The sequence below is a fragment of the Syngnathus acus genome, chromosome 10, assembly GCF_901709675.1.
Source record: "Syngnathus acus chromosome 10, fSynAcu1.2, whole genome shotgun sequence".
Lineage (NCBI taxonomy): Eukaryota > Metazoa > Chordata > Actinopteri > Syngnathiformes > Syngnathidae > Syngnathus > Syngnathus acus.
The window spans coordinates 17,800,630-17,812,086 of record NC_051095.1 but is presented as its reverse complement, the minus strand read 5'-3'; the positions used below and the strand labels follow the sequence as shown (position 1 = coordinate 17,812,086).

The following is an 11,457-nucleotide window of genomic DNA, read 5'->3' as shown; positions in this document are numbered from 1 at the left end:
CCACCACCCAATGTAGGCTTCACGTCAAAGCTGCCCTAAAATAACATCATTGATAGTTACCATATTCATTGTTCATGTTTTTGTAATCATTAATATAAGAGTCTATGTATGTGTAGTTTTAAATTCACATCAAGATATCTATTGTCATACACAATTTCTAAAAGGTGCATATTATTAAGTTTAATGTGGATGTAATGTTCAGACGTCTTACACAGGCTTCACCTAATATTATCCAGTTGCAATACTCTTGTTATAATAATGAGCTCTCTAGCAGCTGCAAAGGGCACATATATGGCACTACAAAACTACAGAGAAGTCGGGCAAATCTGCTCACGACAATGCATGTTTTTATTATGCAGCCTGTAGTATTCTGCAAGACATTAACAGAGAATTAATTAGCTGTCATGTAACAACATCATGTATCTCTCCGGTAGGCACACATTATTTTGCCAGTGGACATTAGGTGAAGTCTGGCGTTACTCTAATTGGTGTTTTGCAAATACATGCCACTCATTGCTGGACCCTTCATTATTCTAGAGATTTCTTGGCCTCGTGAGGACTTCTGTTCATTTTGCTTTAAGCGTGCTTCGCGTTGATCTGACAGGATATTATTAGCTGTAGTTTTTTTGGAAGTAAACTTCATGCCATTCTGATGTTGATTAATTGAGGCCAAACCAAAGGGCATGGTAATGCATCAAATACAAATCAAACTACAAATACTTACAAAATAGTAATCAATGATATCAAGTGAGGCCGGCTCGGTGGCACACTGGGTAGCACGTCCGCCTCACAGTTAGGAGGGTGCGGGTTCGATTCCACCTCCGGCTCTCCCTGTGTGGAGTTTGCATGTTCTCCCTGGGCCCGCGTGGGTTTTCTCCGGGCACTCCGGTTTCCTCCCACATCCCAAAAACATGCTTGGTAGGCCGATTGAGCACTCCAAATTGTCCCTAGGCGTGAGTGCGAGTGCGTATGGTTGTTTGTCTCTGTGTGCCCTGCGATTGGCTGGCAACCGGTTCAGGGTGTCCCCCGCCTACTGCCCGATGACGGCTGGGATAGGCTCCAGCACGCCCGCGACCCCCGTGGGGACTAAGTGGTACAGAAAATGGATGGATGGATATCAAGTGACAATTCAGTGGGAAATGAATATTGCACTGAAACTCTTGATTATTTTACCCGTATCCTCTCTGAAATATGTTATTTCATCAGCATTACAACTTACCTTTTGCCAGAGTTATTGATTGAGTTTTTTTGTTTTGTTTCATGCTGGACATGGTTGGCATTACTTTTAAACCTCTTCACAGTAGTAAGACATGAGTGCCCATGCAGCATGATTTGTGTCTGTTGTCAACCGTCTCAGCACCGACATGACAGATGGGAAGCCTAAAGCTTTTTCTTCCTTCTGATCCACTACTTTGGAGGAAACTAGGGCCGCACACGTTGCATATTCACGCGCTGCGGGAAAAGTTCAAATATTATCTCATGCAGTTTTTGTCTATCTTGGGTCCCGACACTATTTCTCTGAAATTCTACCTCTGCTGCGAAGAAGCTAAAAGTAAATATTGAATTGTCCTTTCTCTGTCCACTCCATCTTTTTCAAATCTTTCCTACCTCCAGAGATCTTGGAAAAAGCGAGAGAAAACTGAAAGAAATGAGGCAATAGAGAGAGATTCAACTCATTGGGGTATAACTTAAGTGGTTCTTGAAAGTTACCGTGGAAACAGTCAGCTTCTGTAAAATGGGGCCTTTTTTCCCAATATTCTCTGGCTCTTCAAAAAGAGTTCCTTTCTACTGGAAACGTACAGTATGAACCACGTTTTATACTGTGACATGCTATGAAAAATCTTGAAGAATGTTCCAAACCTTTATAGTTCATGCATGGGAGAAATACAGTATGGGTGACAAAACAAAAGAGTAGCCTGACCATCTTATTATTTATGTAGCAACCCAGCCTATTTTCAGAGATGTGATCAATACTACTTAACAGTGGGCGGAAATTATTTTGGTCTAAAGCATGTGCATGGGGTGCTAATGCCCAGCGCCATGCTGACTGAGTAAGGGAGAAATATGAGAAAGGCAATGAGTCATTTATGAACTGAATGCCCTGTTTGATAAGGAAATTTAAAAGTGAAAAAACTACCACATAGATGTTTTCCTGTTCACTGTGGCAAAGTTTCATGGTTGACTTACTTGATATTGGCAGACTCACAGATCTTGTTTGAGTTCCTTTACAGATCATGTTTGATCAGCTTTAGTCAAATTTAATACGGTTGGTGTCTCTAGACAAACGTTAAATACATTACAACTTTTATCATGATATTATTCTGAGACCTGAGGAAAAACGTATCCATCCATTTTGGATGGGGGGGTCTCCTGCCACCTTTGAACTAAATCAGCAACTCACAATGTATAATTTGATATAGGTAAAAAATAAAGGCATAAATCCATTCCTATCTAGTGTTGTGCGTGAGAGATGATACTTTGTTTCATTCAGCAATAAATGAGTTTTAAAAAACCCAGAACACAGTTAGCAGCCTTCAGCACTAGAAGCATTTATTTCAAGTTTTTTTTTTTCCCACCGTCACGGTCACTCTCCACTGATTGGTTTGTTTTGCTGTCTGTTTGTATATGTTAGCCCCGCCTTGGCAATGCGCTTGATCAGACCAGAGGCGTAGCCAGGAATTTTTCCAGTAGGGGCGCACGCCCACAGGAAAAAAAATCGAACATCACCCACGCCGTTCGCTGATCGCTAAAACAACATCCGGGTCCGGGAGGCAAACGGTGAATGGATAACATCGCGCACATAGTATAGCGCAAGCACATTCGCGCAAGACCGAAAGAAAAAAACGGCATGAAAATGAAGAATCGAAAAAGCTCGATTTTTTTTTTTTTTTCAACCGGGGCGCAGGGAGTCCTAACCGGGGCGCCGCCCCGGCTCGCCCCGGCTTGGCTACGCCTCTGGATCAGACTCCCTACCAGACTCACCCGATGGGACTGGATTGAGTCTACCTTGCCAAGCTAATTTCTATGTGCTTGATCATTTCCACCAAATTGTTTTTAAATTATACCTAACACGTCAATCTCTCTAAGATGCTCTGTGAGTATAAACCAAACTATATGTAACCTGAACGGCTCCTGGTGCCACCAGAAGTGTCTGATAAATAGCTATTCATGGGAAGTGTGAACAACCCATTATCACCCCCCCCCTCCCCTCCCTGCCTCAGCCCTATTAAAAATGAAGAGTTAGAAGCACAACGCTCATCTTCATGCAGAGGCGCCAATGATCCAAAAGGACTTTGGGAAGATGAAAATACAAGTGAACATTGCCGCCCTCTCGCTTTCAGTTGGATTTGAGGAGGAGTAGCGTCGCGCATCCAGTTTGCACTCCTCTCCTCTCCTCTCAAGCCAGCGTGAGTTTCTCACCAGCGCAGTGCGGCTTTAACAGGACTACAGCGCCCGAGTTTTCTGCTGGCTCCTCCTCCTTCCGTGATGTCAGCAGCGGGGAGAGCGGGTGAGGGAGAGAGGTGGGCACACACGGAGAGTTCACCCAATACTACCGAGACGTTTCCAGTTTAGCGCACCGCCTCGGCGAAACGTCTATCCCGGCTCTGGCAAGTGTGCTGCACCGAGCCTCAGTTTGATCCATCTGGAGGAGGGAGGGGGGCGGGCAGGCGATGCAAACTGTACATCCCTCTTATTTGGGAATTTTTGTTTGTTTGTTTGCTCAAGATTGTAAAATTGAGTGTCTGCAAGTGTTCACCAAGAAGTGTATTTTTGGATGGAAGTTTTTGACACACGTTTTAGCGCATTCGATTTTGACTTAATTAGATACAGTGAGAAAAACGAAGCTTGGACATCTGAAGAGGAATTGTACTGGCATTCCATTTATAAACAAAGTTGTGTGCGTGTTTCTTTCCTCCATCTCTCGTGGAGTGGACAACCGATTTTTGCGCATGGATAAGTTTTTGTAGTGGATATTTGTTTTGTTCTCTTGGCATTATTTTTTCTTCTTCACGAGGATTATTGCCCTCGTCTAATCTCCACTTCAGCTCAATACATGGCACTTTATTTATTATTTTTATATTTTCCTTTTTGAAAATCAGTGATGCCTTTACGCGGAGGCAGCACTAACTGATTTTTCAGCCCAGCCAAGCGAAAAAGGTAAGACATTTTGCTTTTTAATAGCTTTAGTGAGAGGGTGGGAATTTATTTGACATTATGTGTCTGTTTAAACAATCGCCGAGCTCACGCGACATTCAAATTCCAACCAAAAATGCGCCATAGCGCACCGATTCAAAGTGGACATATATTAAGGCGATACTGAGCCAGTAAATTGCGTCCCGATCCTCGCTGAGCAAAGGGTAAATCTGGCTTTCCCCTTATGTGCACTCGATGTACAGATATTTACAAGTGGAAAAATATACATATTATAGTAATATCATAATTAATTTATGCTTCAATTTTTGAAAGTGCTTCGACTTTCTAGCGCGCGCCGCTCTCTGCATCTTGGCTGCAAAGCACGTTGCGTGGGTGCGCGGCAACAAGCGCCATCCGGGTCCAGCCGTGTGGAGCTGTCAGAGTCTACTCTGTGACCTCGGGGGGGGGGGGGGGGGGGGGGGGGGGGGGGGGGCAATCCGTTTGTTCCAGACCAATTTCCATTTTGCTCTTAGGAGACAAGTCGTCGTGATGTTTCTGTCATCACCACTAAGGCTTGTTTGGGTCTCATAAAATTTTCGACAGTACGATCATGCTTTCAGATGACTGAAATGTAGGGGGTTTAATACCTCACTATGGTATTATATTCAGACACATTTCTAAATTTGGCTGAAATAATATTGCAACATGGATAGGTGCCATTTTTTTGATAGTTGCAGTACAGTTTATTTTAAAGCTCCCACCACAGCAATCAACTCTAAAGCATCAGGTGCAACATTATCACCATTTTGAAAGAGTAAGAAAGCCAATGCATGAAAAGGTGTCATTGGACTAATTCATGGCTTGGGAAGGGTGGCTTGTGTGTTCTCTAACATGTCGTAGAGCTTACTTTAAAAGTCTTTCCTCTTCCACGTTCACTCATTATATAGTATACATGACACACGCCACACAATAAAATGACGTTCAATACAAGCGCTATCAATAAATGTCTCAATAGGATGCAATGCACTTATAAATGTCAGACTACTGCTACAATTACACTTAAAAAATAAGGATGCATATATGATGGTAAAAATTTTGATACATGTCATTTATTTTGCACGTATACCTAAAAACAATTGGCTGTTGAGGGTATACTACGTAAGCCACTGAAATATTTGTATGACCGACCCAAGCAAAGATGGTGTTTTACTTTCCCTTCAACAATTGTATTTTATTTTGAAGTGTGCTCACTTTGTTTAAGCATATGCTGTCCATAACATTTGGCAAGGTTTCACACAGTTGTTAAAAGTGATTTCTTTTTTTTTTTGTATTAAACTGACATCTCTTGTTAATTTGTTAACATCATCATTATTGTTATCAATGACACAGTCACTAGAGTGAGAAAGTTTACTTTTGTCAGCAGTGATGGATGAACATCGACTGTCCTCTTGAGGCCCAATATTACAGCCGTATCAATTTGTCATGTAGCTAAAGCAGAGGGTAAGAACATGGATTTATATAAACTACAGAACTTATGTTTTCTCAATCACTACAACTGCCAGGAAAAGCCACTGTGGCTGGTAAACTAAAATGCAAACTGCAAAATATTTTATTTGAATCATTTTGTTTTTTGCTAAACAAATACATTTCGATTATAGTAAACTCTGAAGTGAAATCGAAAGTTCTTAGCCTATATTCAACTTTGTCAAGGTTAAACAACTGTTTTCCGGTACTCTGTCCATTTCCAGGAGGACTATCTAATGTCCCCATTGTCGTAATTTCTGCAGGGAGAGCATATGCTATTCCTTGGGTACTTAGGGAAAATTGTGTCGGCTATCTGTAATTGTTGGGGGGGGCTGGAGCTGTTTCATCAGGCTGTTGGCGATCTTTAGAGCTGTTCAATTTGTTGACCCCAAGACAAGTCTTTTAAAAATCCCATTTCCATAATGATGATAAAGAACTTTGCTCTGATAAAGAAGTCTCATTGTTTTTGGGTCGTTAGGCTATGAACGCACTTGATTGTTTAAGATCTCTTCTGGGGTGAACAGCGATTGTACAGTATATTTGGCCTTCCGCTCAGCCAGTAAATCCAAACAGCAGGAAGACTTGCCCGTCATGCCGTCACGAAAAGTGATCCAGTGCAGGCCTACTACTCTTCAAGTTGTCTCCCAAGAGGGAAGCTTGGGTTCACTGACTGAATCCAACCAGCCGTCTGGACCTTAAAATAGCATTTCTGTAGACTATTAAAATGTAAGCAAAGGAGACACACAGAGTGACACTTATATTTTACCAGCTCATCCTCTTGGTTGCCTTGGTCCCTGCCCCCGTGGACAAAACAGAAGAGACAGGATAATTGTATGTAGTGAAATGCACTAATGTTGGCATATTGTTCTAGAAACAAAGGATTCAAGTAAGATGATATTGTTAATTGATTATATTGCTGCGGCTCGAGTTTGAATTGGTGAAGAACTGCACTGCATCATACCAAGATAAACAATTGCTAAGGTACATTAAATGAGGGGTAAAGTACAGTATTAGAATCACCTCTTAGTCAAATGTAATGGTGCTTCATACCATTTCTAACTGATTTAAAAAAAAAAAACATGACCAGTCTTTTGCTTTATATACTGGTTTTTTTTTCAGTCAATATATTTATCAGAATTGTACATGTCTGCAAATCTCAAAGTTTACTTGCATAACTATTGGACGTAATATGATTGGGATTGATAGTCTAGTGTCCACTATGCGGAAGTGTTTTGAGTTCTAGTAAAATATTATTCTCAGCCAACATTAACATTGCCAAGTTACTTACACTCAAATACAGATACACACACACATCCACCCGATCATACTTTTAGAAAACTATTGTCATGTTATGAGGAATACACAAAATAGATGATTATTTGATCCTCCCTGCTTTATTTCATTTTCACAGTGGTGAATCACTTTTCATTTAAATTCAAACTTCATCATGCACCTTGGAGTGCTTTGCGATCGTCACAGTAAAGTGATTCACCATCTGATATCACACACTTCAAAGTGTTCCACACTTGCTGATGGGATGTGTAACCCATCCATATTTTGATGCAGCAGCACAGTACTACTTGTGCTATTCATACAATTTAAGTAATCCTCACACTGATCAATGTCAGCTGTCTTCTCGTCTAACTGTTCTTTAATAAGTCTCGTGCGGCCGCTTTATAACACGAATGAAAAGAAACTCCTTGCAATTAATGCCATTCAAAATGGCTAAATTAAATTCTTATTTTTAATCAATTCCCATTTGTCAGTGGGTCGAGGGCTTCAGTGAGTGGGATTGCTTTGCCAAGGAAGAGGACCCCTGTAGTGCAATTTAGGTGTTCATGCATGCCTTTTCCTACAGGTTATTTTTTTAATCTTGTAAAATAGCTGGGAAATTCATTCAGCATTATTTTATTCCTGTACCCAAAGAGCTACAGTGTATTTGTTGCACTGTAAAATTCTCATTGGCTGCTGATATTAATAGAATATTTTTGACTCATCGTCAATACAATGTTTCTTTTAGTAAACACTTACTTAAAACACAACTAATCTCTCTGTCAAATCATTCAGTGACATGTAATATTTGCAAAATACCAAGTTTCACAACTGGCGAAAGAATCACGTCACAAAAAGTGGCTATTTAGCTGCAGTCCACCTTTATTTTCTACATAGTTTTTTGTGTTTTAAATTGGACTGAACTGAATTCAAGTATCATTGCACGTACAGAGCAACAAAATTGGTTCAATGTCATAGAAAGACATTTGTTGTAGAAATAAGGGTTTTTAAACAAAAAATGAACATGACCTCAATGATGGGCTGTTGTTGAGTCACATCCATGTTATGACAGTTCTTCCGGACCATTTGAATCTGCTAAAAAAAAGAAGTGCCAAAACGGGACAGTAATGCACAATTCTGAAAGATGTGCTCATCTTAAAAAATAAAAATAAAAAGGATAATTGACCTTTAATCTCCTACATACTGTCGTCATTCAAATGAATGTTGTCCACCGTCCATCCGTTTCCTAGTAACTGCAGCAGCATATTGATTGTCAGTCTAATAAATGGACAATTCATTGCAATGTTAAAACCAAATGCATTTCATTTCTATTTAAAAAAATGGTAACACAACGCATCAGGGGAATATATAGTGTGATTTGAAAAACAAAAATGTATCTGAAAAATCCTCACACTAATTCCAAATAGCTGTCTGTCTCGTTCCACTACACATGGTCGTTCACAAAATATTCGGGAGCTCAATTGTTTACGTTGGAAGCAAATTAGGCTGTCTATTAATAGCTTCTGTCAAGTGTTACAACTCACAGTGATGCGTGTGTGCATGCATGCAGGCATCAATGCGTAACGCCTTCTCCTGCTCAGCTGATGCTCAGTTATGAGCTGTAGTTATGCACCGCATTGATTCACACGCATTTGACGTGAATGGAAGGTCTTATGTGCCCAATCTGTCAATGCAAACTATTTAATTGCCACTAGTTCACATATTGTTGAGACCCAAAAAAATGACACGTTTCATTAAATTTGCATACATAGATTGATAGAAGATGTGAAATGTTAACCTTTGTCTTCTCTTGCCCCATGGACGTTAGCAAAGGTTAATGTAAAATTACCTTTAATTTGCTTGCAAGGACATTGGAGGGATGGGTGTTCATAACTTGCTTAGATGAATAGGTCACCACTGCAGCAAGATTTGAACAAAATGTACATTCCGGCATTGACGTTATCTGTCCTTTCCCCCTTTGTGTTTTTGTTGCACTCTCTCGAGACAGAATTGCTTCTGTGGAAGTGAAGCGCCATCCACTATTGAGTATGAACTTAGCAAGTCAGACTTATGTGCTGGTGGTCTTCCTCACCTCCACGGTCTTCATATGCCGGGCCCAGGAGAGAGACTACACAGTGAAGGAGGAGCAGCCGGAGAACGTCCGCATTGGGAACCTGCGCAGGGATCTCGACCTCAACTTGGACCCAAACATCCGGCTGTCCTCACCCCTGCAGTTCAAGCCTGTCTACAAGACAGGGGACGTGCCTTTGGTGAGGGTGGAGGCCAACACGGGGGAGATCTTTACAACCAATCACCGGATCGACAGGGAGAAGCTTTGCTCCGGGGTGTTCGCAGAGAAACGCTGCTATTATGAAATAGAGGTGGCTGTCTTGCCTGACGAGATCTTCCGACTGGTCAAGATCCGCTTCCTGATTGAGGACGTCAATGACAACGCCCCCCTTTTCCAGTCCACGGTCATAAACATCTCAATCCCAGAGAACACTGCCATTAACACCCGGTACCCGGTGCCCTCTGCATTTGACCCCGACGTCGGAATCAATGGGATCCAACATTACGAGCTGGTCAAGGTGAGAATGATCCCTGTTCAATCCTACTGTTAAATGTTTTTGTCTAATTGGACTTCTTCTTTGTCTTAATAAGGGCCTGTTGTTGCACCAGGTGCGTGCCACATTGTAGTTGCAATTTCCCTCAGAGTGCTATTAAGTCTGTGAAACCAAATAAACGTTAAATTGCCTCATCATATTTTTACATATACACAGCAAACCGACTGGCTTTGAAATCGGAAGTCAAGCATATTTTTCAATTATTTTTCAAATTTCTGTAACAAAAGAAAAGGTATAGCTCAACATTATTACAGACGACAATATAAAGTTTTGGTTGACTTGCAGGATTTGTTTTTGCGGGCCATAGAAAATGATGATTTGCTTAAACGAACAAACAATCAAAATAGGAATTTTCTTGACAAATCATTCCAGTAAAGTCAAACTGTCGGCAGTTACTGTATATCCTCAGTCACATCTATTCCAAAGGCTATCGTTCACATCGTGTTTTTTAATGGTGAGTTAGGTAAAAGTAGTAAAGCTTGGATACTGATTCCCCCATGGACTCTGTAAAATTAATTACTTTTAGTGAACATTAGTGTCTTTTTGTGATTCATAAAATAAGCAGTCCTGTGCAGCAGACACTAACCTATAAAGAATACTCATCAGCAACCCCATTAGTGAATAAGCATCCCGCTGCATCCCACTGTGCTTAACAGGGTATGCTACCTTGGCTATTTGCACGGTTTTGGCTTTTTTTTTTTTTTTAACCCTAAAGCAAACTGGTAATCCTCCCCGCCATTTCAAACCTTTCAACATCACTTTTACTACTGATCTCTCAATTGCTGTATGGCTGCAGTGCATTCCCATACAGAATTATAATCCTACATTGAAATCTGATTATATATACCATAGATATATCATGTTCTCAATGTTTCATAAAAATAATGAATGCTTCCATGTGCAAATTTATGAGAAAATGCCGGCGTACCATTTAAAGAAATCAGAAAATGCAGACACAGCAATGAGCGAATTGCCCAATTCCCTGCATGGGTTGAATATGTTACATTAAAACTGGTAAAGAAGAATTGTACAGTTTTATCCAAACAGACGCCTTATGCAGAATGAGAGAAAACTTTTCATCACCTGCCGTATTTTCTGGACTATAAGCCGCTACTTTTTGCACACGCTTTGAACCCTGTGGCTTATAGTGCAGTGTGGCTTATCTGTGGATTTTCAGGATTTTTAGGATATTGTATGATTTGTGCATATTCTCTTACATATGGAAGTTAAACACTAAAACACCTGCGGTTTATAGTCCAGTGCAGCATATATATGAACAAAACAGGATTTCCCCCGGATTTTAGATGGTGGAAAACACGCCTTGGCAATTGATGAAAAACACAAATTAAGTTTAATTTAACTGTTCACAAGGACCCTGGAGGAAATCTCAGACACTGTAAATAAAGGGATATACATAGTGAGACAAATGAAAAGTCCATCTTGGAGTCGCAAATTAAGTTGACATTGTTTTGGTAAAGCCGTAATCATCAACATCCCTGTCTGCTGTAAAAGCAATTTGCATTTTTAAAGAGTCTTCCCTACTTCCAAGGTCTCTCCAGCGCAATGTCCTGAATTGTTCATGCCTGGAAAATCACCAAGCAAATGTGCTCATTACAATGATCATTTGCAATAATTTCCTTTGTCCTTTTTCCACAATATAAAGCGCTCTAAAACTCGCCCAGGCTGCGGTTGTATTATCTTTCACAGAAAGTTCCTCTAAGAGCATCCTTGGCACAGTATCCCTGATTTATTCTCTCTCATTATACTTATATCGTATTTGTGATTAATCTTCTTGTGTTCCTGGTTCCATATGTAAAATTTAGCAGGGATCATTAAAAAGTGCCAGAGACATTTCCAACTCTGGTATGTTTTCTTTTTTTCTTTTCTTTTTTATTTACATTGT

At 40.5% G+C, this 11,457-nt stretch overlaps 1 protein-coding gene across 2 annotated transcripts in view; it reads left to right on the top strand.

Moving 5' to 3' along the window:
* The first annotated feature begins 3,500 nt into the window (after positions 1-3,500).
* The window catches only part of pcdh11 (protocadherin 11), a 141,250-nt gene continuing 133,293 nt past the window's right edge, over positions 3,501-11,457 (top strand). Inside the window, exons 1-2 of one of the 2 annotated variants that reach the window (XM_037261414.1) lie at positions 3,501-4,158; positions 8,939-9,518. In XM_037261414.1, coding sequence (XP_037117309.1) covers positions 8,979-9,518 — 540 coding nt within the window. In that variant the 5' untranslated portion in view covers positions 3,501-4,158; positions 8,939-8,978. The remainder of the gene's footprint in view (positions 4,159-8,938; positions 9,519-11,457) is intronic. The other variant, XM_037261415.1, reaches the window with a different exon arrangement.